The sequence below is a fragment of the Agelaius phoeniceus genome, chromosome 13 (assembly GCF_051311805.1).
Source record: "Agelaius phoeniceus isolate bAgePho1 chromosome 13, bAgePho1.hap1, whole genome shotgun sequence".
Taxonomy (NCBI): Eukaryota; Metazoa; Chordata; class Aves; order Passeriformes; family Icteridae; genus Agelaius; species Agelaius phoeniceus.
In genome coordinates this window covers 15,818,782-15,846,694 of record NC_135277.1, presented here as the reverse complement: position 1 = coordinate 15,846,694, position 27,913 = coordinate 15,818,782, and the positions used below count along the sequence as shown (strand labels likewise).

At 40.6% G+C, this 27,913-nt stretch overlaps 2 protein-coding genes across 3 annotated transcripts; one reads left to right on the top strand and one right to left on the bottom strand.

Annotated features, from left to right (window-relative positions):
• The first annotated feature begins 1,494 nt into the window (after positions 1-1,494).
• Positions 1,495-10,674, top strand: CHRNA3 (cholinergic receptor nicotinic alpha 3 subunit). The gene is made up of 6 exons (XM_054642301.2): positions 1,495-2,021; positions 4,473-4,612; positions 4,680-4,724; positions 5,857-5,966; positions 7,055-8,066; positions 9,476-10,674. The coding sequence occupies exons 1-6, from the start codon at positions 1,862-1,864 to the stop codon at positions 9,602-9,604; spliced, it is 1,596 nt and encodes a 531-aa protein (XP_054498276.2). The 5' UTR covers positions 1,495-1,861; the 3' UTR covers positions 9,605-10,674.
• On the bottom strand, positions 10,668-27,688 carry CHRNA5 (cholinergic receptor nicotinic alpha 5 subunit). 2 transcript variants are annotated; one of them, XM_077185301.1, is made up of 6 exons: positions 27,480-27,688; positions 18,585-18,736; positions 18,253-18,297; positions 16,896-17,005; positions 15,148-15,970; positions 10,668-13,169 (listed from the first exon to the last, which is right to left on the bottom strand). In XM_077185301.1, exons 1-6 carry the CDS (start codon positions 27,583-27,585, stop codon positions 13,008-13,010), a joined length of 1,398 nt encoding a protein of 465 aa, XP_077041416.1. In that variant the 5' UTR covers positions 27,586-27,688; the 3' UTR covers positions 10,668-13,007. The 2 variants fall into 2 exon arrangements, with proteins under 2 accessions (XP_077041416.1, XP_054497969.1); XM_054641994.2 differs by having other exon boundaries at positions 15,139-15,970; positions 27,480-27,686.
• Positions 27,689-27,913: the final 225 nt, after the last annotated feature.

The following is a 27,913-nucleotide window of genomic DNA, read 5'->3' as shown; positions in this document are numbered from 1 at the left end:
CTTAGCAAAACCCCTCTAATAGCAGCAGGTTTGTTAAAGAACAAAGGCTTCATAGGTTGTTACTGCAGATCTTCCTGGTAGATCAGCTTCCCCCTACCCATACAAATTCTTCTTCTGTGTAGCTCTGCAATGCAGTCTGGTGACATGTTCTCATCATATCACCCTCCTCAGTCCTAAAAAAAATTCTACCACAATTCTAGCTGATTTCACCAGGAGATACAGCATGGGATGTTAGAAACAAAATATCTGTGCCATAAAACACCACTGAAAATGTCAGTAACTAGGCAAATTAAGCTAAAATATCTATATCTCTTGATGCTGTGGCTCTTCGCTTCCTCTGCAGATCAGTGTTTCCAAATTATTCAGGTTAAACATTGACTTTTAGAGAGCACCAATTATGGTCTGATCTTTGAAGCTTTAACTCATTTCTAGTTGGGATTAAAAAGAACAAACAAAATTCTCAGTTATAATGCTGCTTATAGCAGGGAGACAGAAAGGCAAACCATTTAGCCTCAATGCCTTGGAAATGCAAAACCAAAAGTATCCACAAAGGGTTAAGCTAAAAGACCAAGCAGCTGAGTCCTCTGGAAAGAAAAAATAAATAAAATCAAATGGACAGTAAAGCCTATTTCCTCCACACTAACAGAATTACAGAAATTATCATAAGAGCATGTGTCTGGCGACAAAGTGAATGATGATGCTCTGAGAGATAGGGCTAACAGGATAAACAAGCTCAGTGCCAAGAACTGAACCCAGTCTGCTACTCTTTCTCCCACTGCTACCTCTGAACACAGCACCAAACAGGGTCATTGTTACCCTTCCCTAAGGGCAGACAGTGAAGCACCTATAGCTGCAGCCCTTGTCCCACAGGGCTTCCTTCCCAACAGTTCTAAAAACGGGGGCAGAATCCCATATTGTTGTCTCCCCTCTTCTTCCTTTCACACAGATGCATCCAACAGCCACTGCACGAGCCTTGCATCACCTGGCCATTTCAGATAGGGAGGGCAGTGCAAAAGGTGACCTGTAAGTTAACAAGAAAGCTGATGGGCACCTAGGAAATGCCTCACTTTGCAAATCATGATTTTATGGAACTTCAAACAGCTCCTCCTTCCTTCTAGTGTCCTTTCTCATGAACAATAAGGTCTTGTGGGATAAAGTTGGGATCCTGTGCTCATATTCCTCTTCTCAAATTTCACCTTTCTAATCTACAAAATAGGAATGGTCCAAAGACAGTTATTCTCAAGGGTTTGGTCAAGTCTGATTTCCATTCAAAGCCCCCCGATTCTTGCCAGATCCCAGCTGCTGTTTACCACTCTGGGCACAGATCCCACCAATTGCACATGCCTTTAATTACTCTTGGGAATAGCACATCCTTTTCACATGGTCAGGCACCCAGCACATCCTCTTGCGAGATGAGACACAAGCAGGGAAAAAACGTCAACAGCCTAATTGGAAATCAGGTCCCATGATCTCAGTTCACTGCTAAATCAGGCATCCCTAATGTTGATATTCATTTCAGAACAATTCAATTACAAGATTTGTATTAATTAAACTTCCCCTAGCAGATTGGCATGATCTTCTGATAGATAAGGATCCTGTATAGCAGCTGGCTGGAAAACTCTTCAGTGTTGTCAGATTACCGAGCTCATTTATGCACCATTTTGAGGACTCTCACCCACTATCTGTGCCAGAAGACTGCTCTTTGCCTACAATAACATCTGTTTTTCCTGCACTTTATTTGCCGTTCCCAAAGCTCTGACAGCCTGGGTAGCTTGAAAGGGGGCAGCATAGCAAAGCTAATGGGAGCTCAGTGCGCAGAGCTGTGCTCAGGGTCCTGCCGCCTGCTGCTCGCAGGCATTTCATGCATCGGGGGAGCCGAGCCCTCCCTGCTGCCTGTGCTCCTCCAGTCCTGGCAGTGCAGCTCATCCTCCACAGCCTCTGTCCACAGGCAGTAATTCACAGCACCATGGAGAGCCTGAACACTCTCCTTCTAACCGCTGCTGTTTGCTTTCTCTGTCAAGGTGAGTGATCCTTAATCTGTTAATCTTTGATGGTGAAGGCAGGGGAAGAGTGATCCTTAATCTTTTATTCTTTGATGGTGAAAAGGGGAGCAGGAGATGGTTTTGGTGCAAATTGTTTTTAAGAAGTGCAGAAGCACTCTCCAACCTAAGGAGCAAATGTACAGAATTGTGGTGCAGCTCTTTCTGTTACATAGCTTGTTGTTCAGTGGGGGGGGGATGTTTAAGTTTATCCTTGCAAAGTAGTTAAGTAGTCCTGATTGAAAATGCCAAACAGGACACATAAAGCCATTTTAACATGAAGGAAAAGCACCTCACACGTAAAGGTGTGGTTTCACATATTGCAGAGAAGATAAGAAAGTGACAACATTAAAGAGCTTTAAGTATGTGCTGCAAACAGCACATCTCTCTGCAGATAGGGAAAGCACAAAATAGTTAAACAAAAAAAACCCACATGAATGCACTGTTTCTTCTCTAGAAACAGTGGATGCTAGATTTAATTAGAGTGCTGGTACCATGTAAAAAGGCTGGCAGTTTGGGATTGACTATAATAGTTGTTAAGATCTAGATTTAAAATTATTTACCTAAAAGACTGGGGGGTATTTATTCCAGGAAATCTCAATCTAAGAGATAGAAGATATCAAGAAGTAATATGGGCAAGACTGGCAGTTAAAAAGTGTTCATTTTTTAGTTAGCAAATTGACTTGAATGATTTCACTAATCTGAAAACAAAATTGTACTCCAAGTGAACAAGAAAAGGCACAAGGGGTTAAAATCAACCAAACAAAACCAAAAGCAAACAAAAGACCTTTTAGCTGAATAGTTTAACATGAGGGGAACCCTTGTCTTAGGGAGAGGTGAGGTCTCAGAGATTCAAAAGTAACACCTGCTTTGTGTAGTCCGTCACCTGCAGATAATTCTGCCTCCTCTCTTTTTCTACTAAAAAACAACAGGCAGAAAATGTGTCCTTGCAAATATTCATATTTCATATATATCCATATTTCTGTTTCAAAGGAACTGTAGAATATGTTCGACAGGCTTCAGTTTGTGCCTTTGTCAAATTTGCATAATGACATTAATGACAAAACAATTTTTCTGGTGTTTCAGTTGGAATTGTTGTCCAGAAGAGAGTTTAAGAGATAGCCCCCTAAAGATAAAAGGCCACTGACTTCTAATAGTGTCCGGATGGTTATTGCCTAGATTGATAGTAAAATTGCAGTGTAAATTACAGGTTCTCACACCTCATGCTGAAACAGGTCAAGTACCTTGTTGTTTAAGAATTTCAGTTTGCAGCTTTTTTGTTGGCCACAGGGTAGGATGAACTGAATTTATGAGTGGCAAAAGGACAACAGGAATCTATTATAAATAAAAACTACTTAGAATAATAAAGGGGTAAATAGCAGATTTCTTTGAGTGTGCTGAAAAGTCTTTGAATGTAACAGTTAATCAAATTTTGATCCTTTTAAAAATATATTTCAAGAAGCAGGCCATTATCCTCATTATCCTCCCTGTACTCATGCAATCATGACTCAGACTAGAAAGCAAACTTCTCATTTTCTACTGCAAGGCTTCTTACACCTTACCAGAGGCCTGGTCTGTTGGGCTACACTTTCCTCTGCTCCACATCCCTGTGGCTTTGCCAGGTTTGGGGGACTGGGACTGTGAGGGGAAAGAGCTTTTGCATCCCAAGTTCCTCAGTAATTCCCCGAAACTGTTTTTTTTAACTCATTTGCAGACGTGTGTTAGAAAACCCGTGCCGTAGCATTACCTTTCACTGCTCTCCTCGCAGTCCAAGCGAATGCCCCATGGCACAGTGCTGCCCGCTCAGGAGGGGCTGGGGCTCTGCCCAGCGCCCAGGGCCGCCGAGCAGCCAGGGCAGAACCGGGACAGCCCTGCCCCGCTCGGGGCTGGGAGCAGCCAGGGCAGTACCGGGACAGCCCTGCCCCGCACGGGGCTGGGAGCAGCCAGGGCAGAACCGGGACAGCCCTGCCCCGCTCGGGGCTGGGAGCAGCCAGGGCAGAACCGGGACAGCCCTGCCCCGCACGGGGCTGGGAGCAGCCAGGGCCGTACCGGGACAGGCCTGCCCCGCTCGGGGCTGGGAGCAGCCAGGGCGGTACCGGGACAGCCCTGCCCCGCTCGGGGCTGGGAGCAGCCAGGGCAGAACCGGGACAGCCCTGCCCCGCACGGGGCTGGGAGCAGCCAGGGCCGTACCGGGACAGGCCTGCCCCGCTCGGGGCTGGGAGCAGCCAGGGCGGTACCGGGACAGCCCTGCCCCGCTCGGGGCTGGGAGCAGCCAGGGCCGTACCGGGACAGCCCTGCCCCACTCGGGGCTGGGAGCAGCCAGGGCAGAACCGGGACAGCCCTGCCCCGCTCGGGGCTGGGAGCAGCCAGGGCCGTACCAGGAGCCCTGCCCCGCACGGGGCTGGCCCCAAGCTCACCCCGTGCCCTCCGCAGGCTGCGGCGGCTCCGAGGCCGAGCACCGGCTCTACGCGGCCCTCTTCGAGAGCTACAACCAGTTCGTGCGCCCCGTCAAGAACGTCTCGGACCCCGTCATCATCCAGTTCGAGGTGTCCATGTCGCAGCTGGTGAAGGTGGTGAGTACCGCCCCGCCGGGCAACGCGGCAGGGCCGGCGCTCCTCCCGACACACCTCTCTTTTCCAGGACGAGGTCAACCAGATAATGGAAACCAACTTGTGGCTGAAGCACGTAAGTAGCGCTCAGTGACAGCCCAGAGGGCACCAGCTCACTGCCCCTCCGGGGTGGGAGTGTTCCCCGCTCCGCCGGGGCCGCAAGAGCCGTCCGGCCTGCGGGGTCGGCGCCAGGCTCGGCTCCTTCGGGGCACAGACGCATCCCGGGACAGCCGCCCTGGACAGGAGGCCGGGAGAGCATCCTTAGGCAGGATCTCTGCACAGGAGGCCGGGAGAGCAGACCCGGCTGCCCCGCTCCGCGCCGCTGGCGTCGCCCGAGCCGTTCCCCGGGGCGCTGCTGCCCCCCAGCGGCCGCCGCCCCGCCCGGCAGGCGGGGACAGAACGGGAGCAGCGGGGACGGGGAGGGACGGGACGGGACGGGACGGGACGGGAGGAGAGCAAGGCTGCTACACTTGCTGCAGTCGCTAAATACAAGATTTTTGCTCTAGAAATTCCAAATCGCTGCCTTGGCAGACAATGCAAAGGAAGCACCTCGGCTCGGAGGTCGCGCACAGCGCCACTTGGTGCTGGTTAGCTCCCGTAAAGTCACAACAAACGAAAAATGTGTACTTCATGTTAAAAAGGCTTTTTAAAAATGCAGTTGCTCACTGTTGCAGTCAGCTTAGTAACTAACTTAGTTCCCACCTTTAGCTTGATACTCAAGTTCGTTATAATGGGGTTTAACAAGTGCTAATGACAAAGGCAGTTACCTGAGCCATTACAGGCTGGAGCTCTCTCTGACCCTCAACTGATGCTCACAACTTGTGCCACCAGCCTCCAGGAACTTGTTTCCACTGTTCCATAGAAACCTGTTTTTTTGAGATCAAAGTTATTATTACAATCCTACACTCTCTGAAAAGAGAGTGTCTTATTCCTTCTTTCAGCTTGTTCCAGCTACTAAGTAGGCATTCCTGGGACAGCCACATATGTTTAAGTCATAGATGTATATAACATCTAGATATCTAGGCCCCCCTACAATCTGCATATGAACAAACACCACACATATGTGTTTGTTAAAGAAATATCTAAACACTGTAGTATCCAAAATCAATCAACCCAAGAAGTGATATGACAGCACTTGGTTCAGATCTAGTCCACCAAATTTCAGTTTCTTCACAAACTTAACATGGACTCATTTCTACCATAATTAGATCTGGAATGATTACAAGCTTCGGTGGAATCCAGCAGACTATGGAGGTGCTGAATTCATCCGAGTTCCATCTGGCCAGATCTGGAAGCCAGATATTGTTTTATATAACAAGTAAGGCTCTTGCGTATTTAACTTCTTAATTCAGGGAGAGAGGGGTGATGTTACCAGCTCTAAAAAAATCAGCAGCAAGTTCACTGAATGCACTGAAAAGCTGCTTTTCAACATCCATGTGTCCTGCATCCCCCCACTGCTGTTCTCACCTTCATGCCAGCTATGTCAGCATCCCTGGGCAGGAGCCAGCTCTAATCTGGAGCTGCAAGTGAGCAGGCCAAAGTGAACTTGGCTTTTCGCCTTCACAAGCCCCTGCAAGTCACAACTTTAACTGAAAGGAATGCAAATTCTAGCTTTTTAGCAGTCAAATCCACAATTTGACACCTTTGACAAATAAAAGCCACAGATAAAGCTTACTTTAGATGTCAATTTCTGAGACTGTAAAGAGCCAAACCATAACTAAATGGATCTGTAAGAATGCAATTCTCATAGAAATACACTCAGCTACACAGATCCAAAACTCAGGTCTATGGATCAATAGTGATGTCACTCCTTTCCTAACTGGGGCCTTAAAACTTCAAATTACCCTTTAATTTTACTTTTTCATATACTCAACTGGATCATGTAAGTTAGCAAAGTGGGACTTAAAATAACCTCTTAGTAAATACACTCCTTATGCAAAGATACACCCCAACCCTAATCCCTCCTCCCATAGTTACTACCTGCTCTGTCCATGGCAGAGGTGGAAATACCAGTAATATTCTTATCACCCCTTGAGTTCTGATGTTCTTGATCAATCTAGAATAGAATAGAATTAAATAATTCAGTTGGAAAGGCCCTACAAGACTCATCTAGTCAGACTGTTATTTACCATTTTGAATATTGATTGCACCAAGCCATGCTATTAATAAGGGAGAATATTTGCTTTCAGCTCCTCCTGGTGAGTTTATAGAGCTGTTTGTTTCAGTTTAACCACGCAAATTTATGATGGTCACTTAGTCAGTCTTGCATGAGCAATTCAGCTCCAAGTAAACAAGTAATAGCTGACTTTCCCAAAAAAGATTAAAGAGTTCATGTATATGATCTGAATGTATGAAACTACCTGGAGTAGATAATTCTAATTTTTGCTATTTTTACTTGCTTTACAGTGCAGTTGGGGATTTCCAGGTTGATGACAAGACAAAGGCCCTTTTAAAATACACGGGTGATGTGACCTGGATACCTCCAGCTATATTTAAAAGTTCATGTAAAATAGATGTAACCTACTTCCCATTTGATTATCAGAACTGCACCATGAAGTTTGGTTCCTGGTCTTACGACAAAGCCAAAATTGATTTAGTTCTAATTGGCTCGACAATGAACCTGAAAGATTACTGGGAGAGTGGAGAATGGGCTATAATTAAAGCTCCTGGGTACAAACATGACATCAAATACAACTGCTGCGAAGAGATATATCCAGACATCACATATTCTCTTTACATCAGGCGTTTACCTTTATTTTACACTATCAATATGATTATTCCCTGTCTGCTGATTTCTTTTCTGACTGTATTAGTTTTCTATTTGCCCTCAGACTGTGGTGAGAAGGTGACACTCTGCATATCAGTGCTTCTCTCTTTAACAGTGTTCCTTCTTGTTATCACAGAAACCATACCTTCTACTTCCCTGGTAATTCCCCTTATTGGGGAATACCTCCTTTTCACCATGATATTTGTAACTCTATCGATTGTCATTACAGTATTTGTACTGAATGTGCACTACAGAACACCCAAGACACACACAATGCCCGTGTGGGTGAGAACCATTTTCTTGAACTTACTTCCCCGGATCATGTTCATGACAAGGCCTGCCAGTGATGAAGAGAATAATCAGAAGCCAAAACCATTATTCACTTCTGAGTTTTCAAACTTAAATTGCATCAACGGCTCTGAGAGCAAATGCTGCAAAGATGGCTTTGCTTGTCAAGATATGGCCTGCAGCTGCTGTCAGTATCAGCGCACCAAGTTCTCGGATTTCAGTGGCAATCTCACTAGAAGTTCAAGCTCTGAGTCTGTAGATCCTATGCTTTCATTTTCAGTTCTGTCACCAGAAATGAGAGATGCTATTGAAAGTGTGAAATACATTGCAGAAAATATGAAAATGCAGAATGAAGCAAAAGAGGTAAGAACATATTTTACTGTTACTCAAACTGCAGATACCTTTTGCCATTAGAGTGTTTGGTAAGAAAAAGATCTCAAACAAACAGACAAAAAAGATAAAAGAAACCATTATTCTTTGCAAGTAAGTTACACAAGCTGTATTACAAATATGTGCAATTTTGAACTTACATAATTGAGAAGCAGCTCTGCTGCACAGTGATCTCTTTATTGACAATATATATACCGAGTGAGGCACATTAAAGGGAACACACCAAAGCATCCATCCCATGAGAGTTTAAGTTAGGATTTTCCAAGTTATAATCTTAATAGTGGAATTTGCTGACCCTATGGCCTTTAGAAAGTTACATTCTCCCTCCCACAGCTTACCATCAACAACAGAAATTTAGAGTGAATGTCCCTCACAGTGATGATGGTGCTCACTCTGTTGCTGCTGCAAAGTGCTGTAGCTAAATGAGGCAACTGCTGCAAGACAGGGACTGGCATCTTTCATAAAGCTGCATCTTAATACAATAAAGGAGAAAAAAAATGAAAAGGTTTTTTTCTACCATATTCCTCAAACATACTATGAGCAGTAGCCACACCATCACAGTTTTTACATCCCCAAACTATAGCACTTCATTCTAACTTCACTTTGTTTATACTTAAATCAGAAATCTATTTAGGTTTAGATTTAGTTGGTACAGAAAATAAAGGTTGTTTTGGGTTTTTAAGTTTCCCTTAACAAACAAGTTCTAAGCTAAAAAGAACAAGTTTCAAAACCAACAAATTAATTTCTTATCATTCTTGAAGAAAAACAAACAAACAAAAAAAAAAATTGTAATCTCAATAGTAACTAAAAATGATCACTGAGTAACTAATAATATATAACATATATAATACTTCATTATCACTCTTGCTATAAAATTCACTGTAAAAAAAGAAAATTAGAAAAATCTGGGGTTTTTTGAAACGTCGTTCCCTCTTTACATGAAAGGTACAGAGATGCATTTTACATCATGTATGAAAATGGTCAAATTCCAGTACTACATAACAAAGTACCCAATAATTATATACCAATTAATCTTTGCTTTTTACATACTACCTAAAGGGCAGTAGGAACAGTCTGTTTCAGTAACATTTTCTGGACAAACCTGTTCATCTAAGAATGTAAAGCTTTACACTTTCATTTTTGGAATAGAGAAGCTGTGTCTCCTCAAGTCCAGTGTCTTGGTGAAAAACCTTTTGGATTTGAAGCAGCAGCTTTTGGCTTTGCTCCAAAGAGCATATTCAAATAAAGCTTCTTCAAGATGAATTTGTCAGGATATCTAAGTACAGAAAAAACTGTGCTTCTTATATGAAATGGTATTACTGCTAATGCAACTTATTCACCTAATAAACATGCCAACTTGCTATTCTTTTTTTTCTTTTCAGATTCAGGATGATTGGAAATATGTTGCCATGGTAATTGATCGTATTTTTCTATGGGTTTTCATCCTGGTATGTATTCTAGGAACAGCAGGATTGTTTTTACAACCTCTGATGGCTGGAGATGAAATGTAAAAATTAACTAAAACATTGTGAAATCAAATAAAACTGCCAATCAACTCTGCATCCCTCTCCCAGCACCTCCTGTCTCTTCCATGTAGTAAAACAAGGATCTCTCTTGGCTTCACCTTCACTTGACCAAGGCAGCTTTGTTCAAAATGCAGAAAAAGGAATTTGGAACCTTTATGACAGCTAATCTCAAAGTGATACAAACTATGCTTTACAGCTACTTCCTGCAATCACCGGAGAAGATGGAGGCAGAATGTTAAACTTTATAGGAGTGATTTAAGAAGGGGTTAATAAAGAAATGGAAAATTACACGAGTATTTGGAAAGTCACGATGAGTCGAATGCTTTGGGCTGTTAGGTTTGTTTTGTAGTCTGGTCCCAAGCTTCCTCAGAGCATGCCAGGATCTTCTGGAAGGAGTTCACAGGGAGTTCCATGAATACCCTCACAAGGACAGAAGGGTGGGAAGCACAAGTACCAAACAGCTGGAGTGCAGGCATTGCCACCTACTGTACAAAGTGACCCACACAGGGCAAGAAAGGACTGAGGAGGGGGTTAGTACAAAAGGAGAACAAATAGGTAAATAATAGATGGTGGTAATAAAGCAGCCATAAAGTAAACTCTGTGTATCCCCAGACTGCAACGTATGTGAAGGCTGTCAGGAAAAAACCTGCTCAGACCTAATGATGTTCAGAATTGTGTACAAGTAAAACACACAATAAGACAGTCTGCAAGTGATGCAAAGGATCAAAATACTCAGACAGGATAGTTTGGATACAGAGGCATCCTGCTGTAGTGAAGTGTTTTATGCCAAGGTAAGGCAGGTAGACAAAAATAGTCCTGTAAAGTGTGCTAAAATTGTTGCTTAGGCATATATATCTTCTCTCTTTTTTTTTTTAATCAGTAACTGCAGATTATTTAAAGAGCATGAATAAAGAATGCAACAAAACACTGTCATCAGATCATATTTTGTAAAAATACTAACTGTTCTCTCTGTATCAAACCAAAAACTTTGTGGAAATACAGTGTATCAAGTGATGTAACATTTATGAAAATAAAGAGAATCAAACTGTTGAAAATTGTGCCTTTTTTTCATTTATTTTGAGTGAGTGACAGAGATCTATATAAGGTAGTATTACCTACAGTTCAATACATTCAGCAGTAAGTTACAGAAGTAAAAGTCCATGCTTCTGAGTATAGTAACATTCTCTTGTTTCAGACACACCTGATAAGCAGAAGACCCCAAGGATTCCAGTGTCAGCTGTGTTACCTGAATCTATCATGATCAGACTAGAAGTCCCTAAAAGAAATTCATGCATTTGCAAAAACTGTGAGCTACTATAATAGAGTGCTTGCTGCCCATCATGATGTAACTGGGCAGCCTGGAGACATCATTTAACAAGGGGAAAGAGATGAAATGGAGAGTTAAAAAAATAAGATATATATCTAATCTACAGTTGTACTCACTTGCTTTCTCTATAGGTAAGAGTAAATTTCAGTAATTCAAACCCTATGGAAGACTTTAAAAAGAAATGTTGTATTTGAAGAGGAAACAAGCTATCTGAAGTATTTCTGCAACTTGCACACAGAGAAAGTCATTGATGCATTGTTTAACCTCAGTAATCCTGAGAAGTTAAAGCTCTTATATTAATCAATTAAAACAGATAATCTTTGCAAATTCACCTTGAAAGTTATGATGGGAATAGAGGAAAAATGGATATCCAATATCAGATGTAATTGTGTAACTGAAGAAGAGTAATTCCCTAACTACTATTATTAAAAAAAAGAAAAGTAAGAAAAAAAAGGTCTGCCTGATATCATTTCCCTACCTGGGAGCCTTTAAAAACTACACAAAACCAAGAGTGTCCTGCAGATTAAAACAGTTTGAAATAAATATTCAGTTATATATAAATTATGACATAAGTAATCACTATTATATTTATATTATTCATTATTATAATTAGTGCAGGGATTTTCTAAAGGAGATCTGGGAGGGAGTGTGGGAGAAATATGTATCCATTGTTCAAATTTATAATCACTATAAAAAAATTATTGAAGCTATCACAGTTTACATTAAAACTTCTCACCTAAACATGTTATTATTCATGTAGTAAGTCATGCAAACAAAAACTTCCTAAGATTTGCTCTAGCCTGCTCTGCTCCTGTATTAGGCCTACAGGATGCAATTATATTACAAAAAGCACTGAAAAAACTTTAGTGTAGGAAAACACCCAACTATTTTAGAGTCTTTTCCAGAAATAAAACTATTAAGAAAGGAAGAAAGTTGGTATTGGAATCAGTGTAAAGAATCCATTTTAGTGGAATAATTGAAAAATTGCAAGTTCATTTTCAATGATCTTAGGAAAAAATAACTTCAGAAAACTCTAAGTCCTTGCTGCTTAGAGTTACATATGGTTTTTAAAGTGAAAGAACTAATCCAAGGCAGCTCTCAGGTTCAATTAAACAAATGTGAAAATCATTTATCATCTCCATTTGGTTCCACAGCACAGTAATTTATAACCCATTTCCTTCAGAAAGATGCTCCACAAATTCCTTCTGCCTGTGCTTAAAATCTAAATTCTGAGAAACATCCGGACACAGGAAATAATGAACATTTCTGCAAACTCACACTATATCAAATTCTTCATCAAGACTGAAGAAATCTGAATGTTCCAGCCCCTTAGAATACTTATGCTCCTTGGGAAGTGAGTTAACTGCCTTTGGCTTCCTTTCCAAAGCTGATGGAGATATCAATATACACACATGCTTTAGGCTTTTTAAGGCTTATTAAATGCTTATGTTGGTATCACAGAATTAACAAGCTTTAAAATTTAGCAGCAAATTGCACTGAAATTTTATAAAGGCCAAACATGGCCAAATTGCTGTTCTTAGTTGTATATTATGTATACAGGAAGTTTAACTTATATTATTTTAAATTATTCTGGTGAAATTTCAGACTTCTACAACACACTGAATAGAACTGATGAAAACTCACCTTTGTAAACTAAATTGAAATAAGCAACTCTACTGTGTAACTGCAAATATTTAATATTCAGTATAACGATTTATATAGTAATTTAATAATTGGACTACAGAGATGATCATTAAAAATTTGAAATCCTTCTCTATCACAGTAGGTGTCAGAGTCTGCTGATTTGATAAATCATATATACCATGGCTAGAAAAGGTTCTTTTAATTCTGCCCTGGCTTGGCAGTAACTCAGTAGACTGGCAATAAGCAGACTGACTTCTGTGTGTCCTGGGAATGCCATGCTTTAAGATAAACCTAATTTTCTAGTTCTGGATTTTTTTTTTTCACTCTACCAGAAACATGCCTAGAAAGAACATGCATTGAAACAGAGGTACTGCAAAACTTAGAGCCAGATCAGTAGGACATAGCTCCAAAAATATTTTATGCATTTGTACTGCCTATATGGGTAGGGACTATTATACTTGCCCATTTATGAATAACAGGAATAAATAACACAAGTGATCCAATTATTGAAACCAGAAGAAAAGCCCATAAGAACATTCGATCAAGCACCTGAGCAATGTATTTCCAGTCTTCAACAACCTAAAACACAGAGAGCACATGAGTTGGTCAGTGTGTGCAAGAACAGGTAAAAACACAGCACCAAATCCTGCAATTCTTCATTATTTCAAGATAGGCTTTTTCCAACCATGTCCCTGGGAAAACCCTCTGGAGCAATGTTTTATAATTATACTGGGAGTTAGAGCTGAAGCAAGCTTCCCTCTGTGAAGATGGATAAGCTATGTAGATTTTGATGCAGAACTTGATCCTGAGAAGCACCAAACATCCTCATCTATAGAGATGAGACTGGCCTGCCATTTTCTAACATACTGCAGGATACATGGCACATGACACCATAATGGAATTCCCAAGTAGGAGTTGAAAGCAAAAGTTTTAAAAACCTCCTAACAACCAAAACCACCAACCCAAACCAAAAAACTAACCAGAAAACCAAAACCAAACCTCCCAAGTAATAAATAAAAATTTTTTTTAAAAATTGTTAGTACAGAGCAGCTGTTGTGTCACAAACAATTGCTAAAGCTGCAAAGAATTATACACTGGGGAGAATACTCACAATAGTTTCAAGACTACTTTTTCTTTTTTGATAAAATTATTCATATCTATACACAGTTTTGCAAGTATTGCAGATATAATTGTGCAAGCAAATTAAAACCCTGCCAAACAATTGTCTTGCATTTGAACTGGAGCTATCCCTGTTTCCCAAGTCTAATGCTTCCTAAGATGTAAGGCTACGATAGCACCAGCTGTCTAGTGTTTATTAAGAACTTTTACAGTTAAAGCTTGCATTCTCTGGAGCCCAGTAATAATAAAACAACTGAATCCCCAGTCAGCTGTATATTAATTTCCAAGGTTTATAGTAACAACATTACACTTGGAAAACAAAATACTTACTACTTGTCTCTCACAGTGAACCCTTAATTTACAGGAAATTATGTATTTAATAGCAAACTATTCTATTTCCTTGTTCATACAATGCAGATGCTGCTATAACAGTACAGCAGATACATTTATTTAAAATCTAGGCCACATCCCTTGTGACACTGTCAGAATCAAGTCCTGAGAAGGCACATCAGAGGAGGCACATTACTCCCAGTCTCCTATGGGAGAACACTCTCTCAGCAACCAGAGCCTTCTGAAGACAGCAATTCCCAGACTGAAAGAACCTCAGCCTTTGCCATCAGGAACAGACAGTACACCACAAACTTCTATATTTCTACAAACTTCTACATCAGACTGGAAATAGCATTTAAATCTCTGATGTACCAATGGTGCTAGATTAAAGAGCATGTAAAGAAAACAGATTTCTAATGCTCTTACACAAATGTTGTAAACATCCATGAAGGATAATTCAGAGTGCAAATGCACTCTGACACTGAAAAAAAGCCTCTGACATCTTTTGATAAAACTCAAGGACAAATAATAGTAAGGATAGAAGAGAACACTTAGGAAGTCATTGAGTCCATGTTTCATCTGAGCACAAAATGGCCAACATATGGCTATAGCCTGTATTTAAATTAATACAAGTTACAGCATTCAAACTGTTTTTATTTGAAATTGAAAGCTGCAAGTCTTGGCAGTATTTATTTGAAAAATATAAGGCAAATGCATTTTTCAAGATAGCCTTTTGGGTACAACATTAAAGTGAAAAAGAGCTCCTTCTCCTGTCATCTCAGCAGTGCTGTAGGGAACAGTTACAGTACATGCTCTTGTCACAGACAAGTGTCTCACAATGTGTAACTATTGATAAGAACTAGTAGAAAACAGCAAAAGACTTTTGAAAACCCCAAATACTGCACTGTATCAGCCAAATAGTCTCAGTATTGTACCATATTTGCACTTTTTTTCCAGTGGAAATAACTACACAACTTTCAGTGTAGTACAAAAGCTGGAAATCTGTAGCACATCTTTAATATGCCACTGCCCAGTAAAGCCCTTGAGTTTCCTAATTTGCACTTGTACAAAATCAGGGCAGCAGGACTAACACACCCACCTCACGGACCTCATTCTCCTTCATCACGTGCCTCGTAATATAACGGATGGAATCCAGAGCTGCTTCCAAGGTGTTCCTGGATGATTCTGATCCATTCACAGTGGCTGTTTCCTCCTTCTGAGCAAAGTACCTATCCACATGGCTTCTCATGCAGAGCAGCTTGGGCAGCTTGTGCAGGAAGATCTTGCGAACCCAGGGCGCCATGGCGTTGTGTGTGGACGAGGAGCGGTGGTGGATGTTGATGGCAAAGACGGTGATCACAATGGACAAGGTCACAAATATCATCGTGAACACCAGGTACTCTCCTATGAGAGGGATAACTTTAGAAGATGATGGAATAATTTCTTCAATAACAAGAAGAAAAACAGTCAAAGATACCAGTACTGAAGTGCAGAGTGAAATTTTTTCACCTTCATTTGAAGGAAGATAGAAGACAAGGACAGTTAGAAATGAAAGCCCAATACAAGGAATAATGAGAAACAAAGTGTAAAAAAGTGGCAAACGTCTAATTATAAAGGAATAGGTAACAAAAGGATACCAGCAGCATCCATCAGTCCTGTTTCCTTTGCTCCCTGTTGCAGTCACTATTTCCCATTCTCCGTTATCAAAAAAATCTCTTTTGTCAACATCGTAATCTTCAAGAATTAGATCAACCTGTGAGCCATCATAAGTCCAGGAACCAAATTTCATTGAGCAATTTTGAAGGTCAAAGGGGAAGAATGTTACATCAATGGTACAAGAACTTTTGTAGTTTGCTGGTGGAGTCCAAGCAATGGTGCCATCATATTTTACCACAGTTTTTGTAGATGTTCCCTCAAAACGTCCATCTGCACTGAAAGAAGAGATAAATTACAGGCAATTACAATGGGCTGTGGGGATGTATTTAAAGAACAAATTATGCTTTGTTATTATGCTGTCTATCCCTTGATAGCCAAAATTTTGTATTGTCTTCATAGTCAACTTTTTCCCCTCAAATCAGAAGCTAACATAGGTAAAGAGCTTTGGAAGACTGAAGAATATTTTCAAGTCCTGAAAAGATCTGTGCAACTTTCTAGGGTCCCAATGACTTATGAAAACATTGTAAAATGCTGGTCTTTAACAGCAGGACTCAGCTCTGGTGTCTCTATTAGTAAGACAGAATAAGTACTTTTAAATTCAGCCAAACCATAATTATTGAAGAAAAAGAGTCACTAAACAGGTAAAATAATACTTGTGCCCAAACTTGAATTTACAATCACTGCAACAGCCTTTTTTCCTGACTCAACAAGTCTGGAAATGTAAAAGCATTTAAATGTATGTGCACCTGGGTTGTGCACAAAGGTTAATTCAAAAGTTCTTGTTTCTGAAATCTGTTAATTTTCAAAATAAAGTCAAAACCAATCCAACCCCCCCCTTACAGTTAAATGTACCTGACTTTAATTCCATGCTGAATATGACCTACAACACCATAATTAGTTACTCCCATCACACTACACTATTTATACCCTGCACTGTGCAAGACGTTTTTCTCCAATAAAGAAAAAAGTTCACACAACAAAACAGAAATAACCTTTTCAAAGGGACTAGAAAATCCATTCAGAAGTAAAGCAAAACATCAGAGCACTTAACATGGCAACAAAGTCTATTTGCATTCAGAGGCAAGTTCTTCCACAGGTTCTTCAGCCCACTAAATGTACACATTATGTCTATCCAATGAGCCTCCTAGAAGCAGGTTTTATGAAGGAAATGCATTTTGTATGAAAAGATTCAACCCTTACTTGTCATACAGCACAATATCTGGAATCCAAATAGAATCTGATGGCACACGGATTGATGTTATTCCTGCATAGTCTTCAGGATTCCACCTCAATTTCACATCTATCCATTCCTGTGGATATGTGAGATGTAAAAATCAGGATTATTGGGAAGTGGATTTCAGCAGGGTGATACCAGATGAAAATGGATAACAGGGCAATTAACAACAATCAAACTGAACTAAAATCTGCATAAAACAATGAAGTTGCTGAACAGGCATGTAGTTAACTCATTCAGTATTTGTTTTCTGTTACAAGAGCTGCTTGACAATGTTTCTGTACAGAACTTAAGATATGATGTTCCTTTTTCAGAGCATGCATTTATAAGTAAGAGCTATTATAATGTAATTTAATTGTATAAATTAAATTTGAAAAAAAGCTTGTTCTGGATGAATACCAATGACTGGAAGCTAATCAGAAGCAATTTAAACATTTTCATTATACAAAAAAACCCCATCATGCTCCAACTTTTAAAACTGGTTCAACTTCAAGAAGACCTGCAGAAACTATTAAAGAGGACACAAAGAATCATCAGCCCACGTGGCCATCTCATATTTGCTGACTAATCTCCAAGTTTTCCTAAAAAATATAAACTTGGCCTAAAATTACAGTTACTGAAAAGAAAAAAATGGGAAGCAAAAGGAAAAAAAATCAAATAAACAAACAGAAAGGAATTAGCCCAAACAAAAATAATTCCATAAGCTAGTAAGTATACCCAGCATCTGCAAAGATTCTTTTAAGTTAAATCAAGAATGATTTGTGAGCAGCATTACCTGAGTAAATAGTGGCAATTAAGTTTAGTACAGGACTCTGAGGCTTTTTCCTGCCCAAACCCAAATAATCTTAAGAGAAAAAAGTATTTCCTTCTAGCAAGCATATTTAACTTTGAAACTGGAATTCTACAGTAATGTATATCAAATAATTTCAAATATCCCACAGGAAAAAGACCTCATAAATACTATACAGAAGAATACACCAACCATACTTTTCTTAATAAAACCTTTGAATAAAAACTTTCCTGCTGGAGCAGCAATTTATGGTTGGTTATATACACCTTGGTATATTAAATTGTCATGCAATGCCATATCATATTACTTTTAATCTGGTGAATTTTTATTCACCTTGTTATGGTTTTCTTAAGAGGTTTGTCACAATTAATCCTTTAAAGCATTTCCAGGGCCATTCTATAAAGATACTATGTGAAATAAAATTTCTTGCAAGAGCTAAGTTTTTTGAATATACAATTAACTAGAAAAGTTTCTCCTAAATGTTGATTTGCAGTTATAAAGCTTCAGAAATTTTCATCAATATTTACACATACCTGTTTCAACCATACATTTGTTGTCATCAATTGATTTTTTTCATCCTGTAAAATAAAGCATATATCACAAAAAATAATCTATCCATAGGAAATAGCTGCTTTAGTTCACAGAGATCTGTAACTTAAAATACAAAACACACTGCTGAAAGCATCCTAATCACTAAGTATGTTTATATGAGAACATTATATATTCATCTGCAGGGCATTTTTTATTACACAGATAATAATTTAAGATGCTTAATCTATGGTGTTTAACAGGCACAATTATTTCACATGAAATTATGCTCCTTTTAAAGTTAGTGGGGAAAAAAAAACTTATTTACTTTACATACCACATCTACTAGCTGAGAGATTGCAAGGCCAAACTTGATTTTTATTGTGTCATTCAAACGTTCCACTGGACGAACCCATCTTTGATAGTCTTCAAATAAATGCTTAAACAAACGATCTTCACTTTTAGCAATAAAAGAAGGTTCAGATACAGCTGTATTTAAAAAAAAAATTATTAACATTGATTCAAATGGGCAGTGTACATCTGCATTCTTATGTCCAAACAGTTACAGCTTTTTTTATGCAGAGTTCAATTTCTCATCTCATCCCCTTCTCTCTAGAAGCATGCCCAAGGTCATGGAAGTAGAATTTTATAAAGTTACCAGGTTTTATTGGCATCCTCATACCATTATCACACTTCTAAAATTGATGACTCAAGAACATTAAGATAATCTCAGCAGGCAAAAAGCTCCTATATCATTTACCCAATGCCATGCAACCATGGCACTCCTCTAAAGCAGAAAGCTGATCTATGAGGGACTGAAATTCTGTCAACCTACATCCACATCACACACCTGTAGCATACTGCATAACTTGTAATCCAGTTTAAAACTTCAGTCTCTTTGTTTCATGTATTTCTTCTATCTTTGGGCACATTTACCATGTATAAATTTTGCTGCACTTGTAGAGCACTTTCCCTCACGCTGTTTTGTATCTTAGATGCATATGCCAAACTATTTACCAGTGGACTCTCTACCCATTCTAATCTTACACTGCCTGGGATGCACCTTTCCAGTTCTTCTTCATAGCTCTCAAGGGGTCATTTTGGGGAAAATGGAGAGAGAGGGGAGGAAAAAAGGGAAGATCAGAGTCTGGCTAAATAACTTGAGTAAGAACAGCTTTCAAAGGTGTTGTGATAGACCTGAAGATGGCTGCTGCCTCGAGAAGCACAAACTACACACATCACCTTACATGGAAGGGTCTCCAATGCCCAGACATAAGTTAGAATGACCACCAGAAAACACTGACATGTTCTAGATAAAGATTTTTACTACTTACCAATGAAATTTAAAAGGGAACTACTGCCAAAAAAAGACCTAGCAACTGTTATCATCAGTTTAAGGGACAGCATGAACAAAAGAAAGGAGCTCACCACCATCTCTTTTAAATGCAGATCTAAAATATTATGCAATTACATAAATCTATGGCACAACCTCTCTAGAAATCATTTGCTCACTAACAGCATCCATCTAAAAAAAGATGTATCAGGAGCAGAAAATCACCAGAGAATGACATAAACAGATTAAAACCAGAGACAGTCATCCATACAAGGAGAGATTTAAAAGATTAACATTACTTTGTTTGGAGAGGAGGTGAATTTAGTCAACATAACAGAAGTAGATCAACTAGGAATGATACAAGCAGAAAAAACATTGGTAGTATCTAATCTTTCTCATGAAATAAGCTAAAGGAATCAAAGTATCAATTAAAGGCAGCATAAATAATGTCTACTCGAAGTTCATCACCATCAACATTCAATAAATCAGCAATTCATAGACACTGCAGAGGACTGGGATTTTAGACTTGCCTGGATGACTACACTGTACACCAGGTAGGGTCACACCTGCATAGGGCAGCAGTTCTCATTCCCACCAAACTGGCTAAAGCTACCTCAGAGTTTGAGGAACCCTTCCATGACTTGGCATTTGTGGCAGAGGCCTGGCTGACACCACTCAAGCCATTAATTTGAACTGACCTAACCCAGTCCCACGTGAGTGCAGCCACTGCAGCCCAGATAAACTAAGATGGGCAGCCCAAGTTTTAAGTTCCCTTGTGTTCATTGCAGTGTGAGTGCTGTGCTGCAAAAGGCTCCATGTACAGGTCCTTGGTGAAAACAGCCAAAGCACTGCAGAGCTCAGCAAGGCAGGTCCCTGCCCTTGGCACTGCAGCTGTGGGGCAGCCCAGTAGAAATGTTATTATTTTACACACTAACCAGATTTCTCTGAAGTGTCATAGTAGCAGCAAAAGCAGAATGTAGCTTAAGAAACAGGATCAGCACAGTGGGAGCAGCAGGACCCCTTTTTTGTCACAGATACATTTTATGAAAAATCCTTTTGTTAGGATTTTTTCTCCTGAGAAGCCAAGAGGCTTCAGGAACAAAATGTAACCAATGATTATCTGCTGCTGTGGAATGCAACTGGTGCATCTGGGATTGGTCTCATGTGGTTGTTTCTCATCAATGGCCAATCACAGTCAGCTGGCTTGGACTCTCTGTCTGAGACAGAGTCTTTGTTATCATTCCATTCTTTTTCTATTCTTAGCTAGCCATGTGATGAAATCCTTACTTCTATTCTTTTAGTATAGTTTTAATATAATATATATATCATAAAACAATAAATCAAGCATTCTGAAACATGGAGTCAGGTCCTCATCTCTTCTCTCTTCCTCAGACCCTTGTGAACACCACCACACTTTTTCCTACAAGTCTTACCCCACATTAATGTGCTGCTGAATGGTTCTTGCTGTGGGCTAAATCAACATTTGGGTTTTAAGACAGGTCACCCTTCTGTTTCAGAATACAAATCTCTCTGACTTGTGGCATATGCAAAGAACTGATGGGCAACTTAGACTGTACCACTGAGATAGCTCAGGCAGATACAGAAAAACTCACAGGACAGAAGAATTGCTGCCAAAAAGGATCCAGCAAGAGAATGTTGCACATGTACAGGTTATCTTGTAAATGTACAAGTGCCAAAAATATATTTAACTGGTTCAGTATATCCTCATTAGCCAAGGAATTTTTCCTATCTGTAACTATAGCCAGATTTGCCAAGGCCTACATTTTACAGACATCCAAAAGAATGCTTCCTGAAGACACAACTTAATTTCTCTATTTCTATATCCCTATTTCCTGAATTATGAATGGTTTTGTGTATATTTCAGCCTAATATTTCATAAATACTTGATTTTTATATTAGCATTAATTACATTTCCCTCCTCCAGTTACAACTCTCAACTGAATTTAAGACTGACTATGCAGCTGGGTATTATCTCTCAATTAATTGACCTTGAAGCAATGCAGAGGCAAAGTTGCACTTTCACCATTTCTGTGCTCCTGTAAGACAACCTCCTGTGCAACAATAGAGCATCTTCAGGGTACATGTTGTTTCCAGATGAAGCTTCTCTTCAAACACAGCATCTCCTCTGCTATGCTAAAAGGGGACACGTTCCTTTACTGCTTTATATACTTAGATTATTTTTCAAGCATTTTATACTCAGACCTATAGTATACTCACTGATCTATTACAATGATCATTATTTATTAACAATATAGTTCAATTCTTTCTTTCTTTCTTTCTTTCTTTATCTGATCACAGATGTATCCACACTTTTCAATATTTCTAGTTTATTCTCTTTATTAATACGTTGGGGCAAACTGCTCTAGAAAAGACTTCTTTAAAAAGGAGAGCTCCATGGGGAGCTGGGAATGGTAAGAGTATATTAAGACTTAGCAAAAACAAAATAAGTAATCACCCCTACCTTGTACATTTTATTTAACATGGCCATTCAAATAATTTGCTACACAGACTGCATATGTTTTATATCTCTTTTCCATGTATCTATGATTTTAAGATTACAACAAGGGGCTGTGATTCTTAGTTACTCCTTGTTTTAACATCAATAAAAAATTGTGAAGAGCTGGTGACAAGTGGAAAAAAGGTAAAGAGAGGAAAACAAGTAGAACAGTTTTAGTGGCTTAAGGCAGCAGAGTACCTCTGCTGGCTGGAGAAAAACAGAAAGAGGTTAAAACCTGTGACTAGCAAGATTAGCAAACAAACAACTCTGAGTACAATCTCATACTAAATCAGATGGCAAGAGATTATGGCAACACTCCCCCTGCCAGCAGCTCAGAGTACTAAAAAATACTTAAAAGATCTGTAGCCTTTGAAGGGCAGTTCTAAGCTGGCCTGCATTTGTGTGGGTTCATTTCTATTGAGGCCAGGGAACCTCTGCAGCTTAAATCAAAGGTGGCTCTGCACTGTTCAGTGGAACTCCCAATGACAACTCCCAATGTTTTCTTTATTATTTGCACCTTCAATTCTTCTCACTGCCCCTCAGTGTAAGTCCACATTTAGCAACAAAAAAACCCCAAAACAACACACCTAAATCACATATGAGGTTGGATGGCCTAAATTTTAATTCTGCACAAAGGAAACAAATGTTTATGCACAAAGCAGACTAATGATTCAATTTTTTTTAAACTCTGAAGTAGCTAGAGAATGCTTTTGACAAAGGCTAAGTAAAAATTCTAATGAAACACTTGACCTTGAAAACATTGTATTTAAAACTTGGGTTCCACCATTTCCTCCATAGGTATTTAACAAACTTTTTTATTAAAGTACTTTGGAAGAACTATTTAGAAAATAGGGTGAAACATCACATGGGCCTCAGATGCATGAGTAGCATGATGAAACATGTACATGTCTATTTATCTTGATAACATTCTCAAGTCATAATTTCACATGGGCTGCTAATGGCTAACTTTTTAAATGTTGTAGATAAGAAACAAAAGATGGGTTTTACAAAAGAAGAACACTTTTGTAATTTACTGTACCATTATGGGATTAAATTTCCTAGCATCTTAATATGATTTAGCAACATTATTCCTTTTATAAGAATTACCAGTGAGATACTTAGTGTTACAGGCTTGATTCCAGACATATTTTTATAAATCTTTGTTTTTAAATAAGGAACACCACAGTCCATGCTTCTCCAAATAACAAGCTTTCTTTGAACTCTGTATTCCTCTGCACTTCCTTAGATGAAGAGTCTAAGAGACAGATTGGCAGTGCAGTGTAACACTGTATCATTATACATTAAACAGCACAGTTCAAAGCATTTTCTAATTTAAACAGTGTAACTCAAATCATTTTCTAATTGACAGAATTGAGTGTTAATGGTTTCAGGTTTTCTTTACATCACTACTGGGTGCAAAAGGAGGCCCATGGGGAAACGGTCATTTTCTAGAAGTAATGTTAACATTAGAATTAATGTTAACATGCATATTCAGAAGTAATATATATTACTAATGCATATTTTTAATCATATACCATTACAGCAAAAAAAACCCCAAACCACTACTAAGGACAATAAACATTGCAAAATATCCATACTTTGCAGTTAACATTATATTCTTTAACTCTGGGGTATTATAACACAAACTTATCCACAAATCTAACTGCTAGATACTACAACTAATAATTTCCTTAGAAATCTGGAAGGTGAAGGAATATATACAGAATCCCTGCCTTCAGGACTCCAGTATATTTACTGAGATGATCTCCCATCGTTACTTCATTAGGTAGAAAAGACAGGTGTAATGTATTCAATTAAGTTTTATTTTATACTGATTCCTCTGACCCTTTGAAAAGGATCATGAGTCATACTTCCTGCATGGTCTTTAATTTTTTGGCCTACTTTTCCTTCTATGCATTAGCAATTGCCCAGAATCCAATCACAGTCAAGCGTTTAATTAACAGCAAGCATTTAGAAAGATCACAATCATCTTAACTAGGATGTCTGTAAGTCAAAGCAGCAATACTAACTTTATTCTATTTACTGAATAGAAGTCAGAAAAGCCAATGATTACATTCTGAACTTTCCAGAATTATCTTCTCTTCCCCTGTTTAAAAAATAAAGGTAAACCCTATCACCACACTGACAAGTATGGAAAGGTGGATTTAAAGTTACTGGGCCTTCTCTCTTACCTAGCACATCAACCTCCATCCAACCAGGAGCAAAATAAAATTACATATATTGGACATGAAACTGTGAGGAACTTAGAACTGCAATACTGCTTAGTACTTACCAATATGCACAGAGGTACAAGAGCTGCTCACAGAAAGTAGGGAAGGTGTTTCTCACATTCAATTCAAATTTAAAATGTTAAAGGTACAACTTGATGGTGGTAAAGGAGAATGAAACTACTCCCTAACAGCTTAGCAACAAGGTATAATTATGGCACATATTTCTGAATACATGTACAAGTTTGGCTAATAACCATAAGAGACTGCCATGTAGTTTGTAAACTCACCAAGAAATAGATGTGAACTGACAGTCAGTCTTTAGATTAAGAGCTAATTGAACCACCAACCATTCCCTTCTGAGCACCCGTGCTATGGATCCTAGGGCAAGTCCACACCCCGTGCCAAAGAGCTTCAGACCTCCCTCCCTAGAGACAGGGCTGGCACAGCAGTGACAGTGACAGTGACAGTGACCTGCAGCTGGACCTGCAGCCTGTGCCTGCCCCAGCCCTTCCTGCCCCGCTCACTGACACCACGTGCTCCACTCAGCTCCCACAGCCACAACCGGGATCCTCCTCCCTGCCCAACAGCCAGGCCACAGGAAAAGGTGTTGCATGCCAGGGAAAATCCTGTCCTGCTGATGGCAGGAGGACATTCCTGTAACAGATCCAGGATTTTGGCATCTCTCTTTGTACCACTTTCAATCATTCCATCATTTTCACTGATTGCTGACACCGAAGATGGATGTGAAGTCAGCATTGAGGAATGCTGAAATCAAGCAGCAAAAAGGCTGTACAGAAGTGCAGATAGCACAAGGAGCAGAAGGAAGAACAAGTATGTAGAATCTGATCAGTAAAACCATTTATAAATGTAGAGGCTACGTGTCATGGAATTAAACATAAATCTGAAATGTACATAAAACTTATGGAAAAGTTCCCTTATGGAAATAAGAAACAGGCCAGGGCTTCTCACAAGCTGCCAGTGCAGCCCTGGGTGCTGCAGACTTTGGGCACCAGCCTTACCTTCTGCCTCAGCAGTGTTTTGCCCACTCAGCTCCATTCCAGTCTTGGATACACTGGAACACAGAATCCTACAGCTCACAGAAATCAGCTACATTGCTCAAAACCAGATGAGGAGATTTCAAAACTTATAATATCACAGAAACCCTGGGTTTTACCATTCTAAAAAGTGGGAAACTATGCAAGTATTTCCTTCCACAGTTCCTTCTACAAATCAACACAGGCACTTCTCCACAAATCAAGGCTCGCATTTATCCCCTTAAGAACCACTAAGGAAAGCACAAAATATTTTAAGAGAAAAATCACAAGAAACCCATACAGGCAGGAAGGTTTGCAGCTTTCTGTTGGGGAGGGAGAAGGATTTGATCTGTTAAACTGAGTGGAAAATGCCTGGGTGCATGAAGTGCCAGGGAAACACCATCACAGGTCTGCAGCACAGCACAGCAGGGCTAGGCTAGAGGTTGTTGTTAACCTCAGCTCCATTTGGGCATTCAAATCTCACCTATTAGTTGAAAATTCAGAGCAAGAACAAAACATACTTTGACTGTATTTTAAATCAGCAAGTATTTTCTCCTGACAATTCAGAGTTAGCCAAGATAAAATATTGGTTCACCATTAACTGAAGGAAACACTAAATTAATTTACAAGCACTCTTATAGCAAATTCCATTTTGTCTTAGAAAAAACAAGTTATGAAAAGAAACTTTAGCCTCACTGTATAAAATCAGTTCTCAGTGAAGTCAAAACCGCTGACTTGTGCCAAAAGGCAAAACCTGGCTTACCCTGACTGCAGGTAATTCCATGCAGTCCTATAAATCATATAATGTAACATAACGATTTTGCATCTTCTGTCATGAAGAACAGGAAAAACACTACTTTTCCAAATGTTGGGACAAAGAATAGTCTTTTAAATCACATTCAGCAATAACAGACTGAGTATTTGTAGGCTGAAATAGAACCTAGATGTTGATACAATCAACTTTCCATAAACTATATTTACAATCGCTTTTTCAATTTTCAGTTAATATAAAAAAAGTTCAAATTTATCTTTCATTAATTTTCTGTCTGCCTTTAATTGTTGTGGTTATGGTTTCAAGACATTCTGCAAGACTCTTGGGAATGTACTTACAAATTATATAAGCACAACATTTTGAAACAACTGTTTCTAAATAAATCTGCGGAAGAGAGGTGATTTTGCTCCTTTAATCTTTGTGTAATTCTATAAACACTCCAGCTTCACATGCTATTTTACATCCTTCAACTCGGAAAGTTAAATCCTGATTGAATTATGAGACTGCGTCTTTTGAAGTCAAAGAAATGATGCATGACTAAACTAAAGACAGTTGTGTTATAAATACTTAAGAGGGTTGTTTTCATCTGCAGACACATCCGTATGCGAAATTACAGTTATTAAAACATATTCTGCAAGTTTACCTCTGTACCAGATGCAGAGCATGCATCACAAACCTACAACTGCACCTCCTCTCAGAAAGTGAGCAGACAAAAACCTGAAAGCTATAGCAGCTGAGATCCTTAAAGCGTTATATATATGCACATTTAGGAAGTGTACGTAATGTAAGGAAATGTGAGGCATTCAAGACTGATAATGCACCTGAAAAGCTATAGTTTAGCACAGACATTTTCCCCCTCTCCTGCGAGGGGGCAGCCCTGGTGAGCCCGTTTGACAGCGCTCCCCGCAGGTCCCGCTTGTTCCCCTAAAGCAGCGCAGCCCCGCGATCCTCCCTCAGCAGCCGCCACCGCACCCGGCACCTGCCTTACCTTAACCTCGGCCGGGAAAAAGTTGACGGCGCGGAAAACGAAGCTGCTGCGCAGAGACCCCCATCTCCGACAGCTTCCCCCCGCACAATCCCGCCTCACTCCGTCCCCTCACGGGCCGCTCCCGCTGACCGCGCTCCCAGCCGGGCAGGGCAACGGCGCCCGCAGACCCCCGGGCCACGGTACCGCCCGCTCCGTCCCCGGCGGCCCCACACAGCGCCAGGAGGGCTCGGAACCCCCGGCCGGCCGAGCCCTCCCCTCAGCCACTCTCCTGGCTCCTCACCAGAGCGCTTTTCACCCCTCACTCTTCTTCCCAGCGGCCGACCCTCACGCCCTGGGGCCGCCCCGAGCCTCCTTACCCGCGTGTGAGGCTCCGGGCTGGCCGAGCAGGGGCGCGCAGAGCCAGGTGAGGAGGAGCACGGCCGGAGGGCGGCCGCAGCACGGCCACGCTCCGCACCCGGCCATGGCTTAGGGCACAGCCCCCGCTCCCTCCGAGCCCCGCGGCGGGAGCCGGGAGCCGCTGGGGCCGGGCGGCGCTGGCCCCGCCCCGCGGGGGCCGTGAGGAGGCGCGGGGGGCGGGAGCCTCGGACCGCGCGGGCCCGGCGCCGCCGCCGGCCGCCCCCCGGCCTCGGGAGCCGCTCTCGGCCCCGTGTGGGAGCCGGTGCGGTCGGAGGAGCTGCCGGCAGTACCGCGGGGAGGAGGCGGCAGCGCTGCGCCCTCAGGTTCGGTCCCCGTGCCCGTCCCGCCGGCCGGGAGCGGCTCCTGGCGGGGCCGAGCAGGTGCGCGGCCGGGG

What these genes read in the sequence shown, in the direction of transcription:
- CHRNA3 (XM_054642301.2), top strand. Translation starts at nt 1,862, where the DNA reads ATGCATCGGGGGAGCCGAGCCCTCCCTGCTGCCTGTGCTCCTCCAGTC. An exon ending in TGTCGCAGCTGGTGAAGGTG is followed by an intron (nt 4,613 to 4,679) that starts GTGAGTACCGCC and finishes TCTCTTTTCCAG; the next exon opens with GACGAGGTCAACCAGATAAT. An exon ending in TGCAGAATGAAGCAAAAGAG is followed by an intron (nt 8,067 to 9,475) that starts GTAAGAACATAT and finishes TTTTCTTTTCAG; the next exon opens with ATTCAGGATGATTGGAAATA.
- CHRNA5 (XM_054641994.2), bottom strand. Translation starts at nt 27,585, where the DNA reads ATGGCCGGGTGCGGAGCGTGGCCGTGCTGCGGCCGCCCTCCGGCCGTG. An exon ending in TCTCTCAGCTAGTAGATGTG is followed by an intron (nt 18,298 to 18,584) that starts GTATGTAAAGTA and finishes TTTATTTTACAG; the next exon opens with GATGAAAAAAATCAATTGAT. An exon ending in GATATTGTGCTGTATGACAA is followed by an intron (nt 15,971 to 16,895) that starts GTAAGGGTTGAA and finishes CTCTTCTTTCAG; the next exon opens with TGCAGATGGACGTTTTGAGG.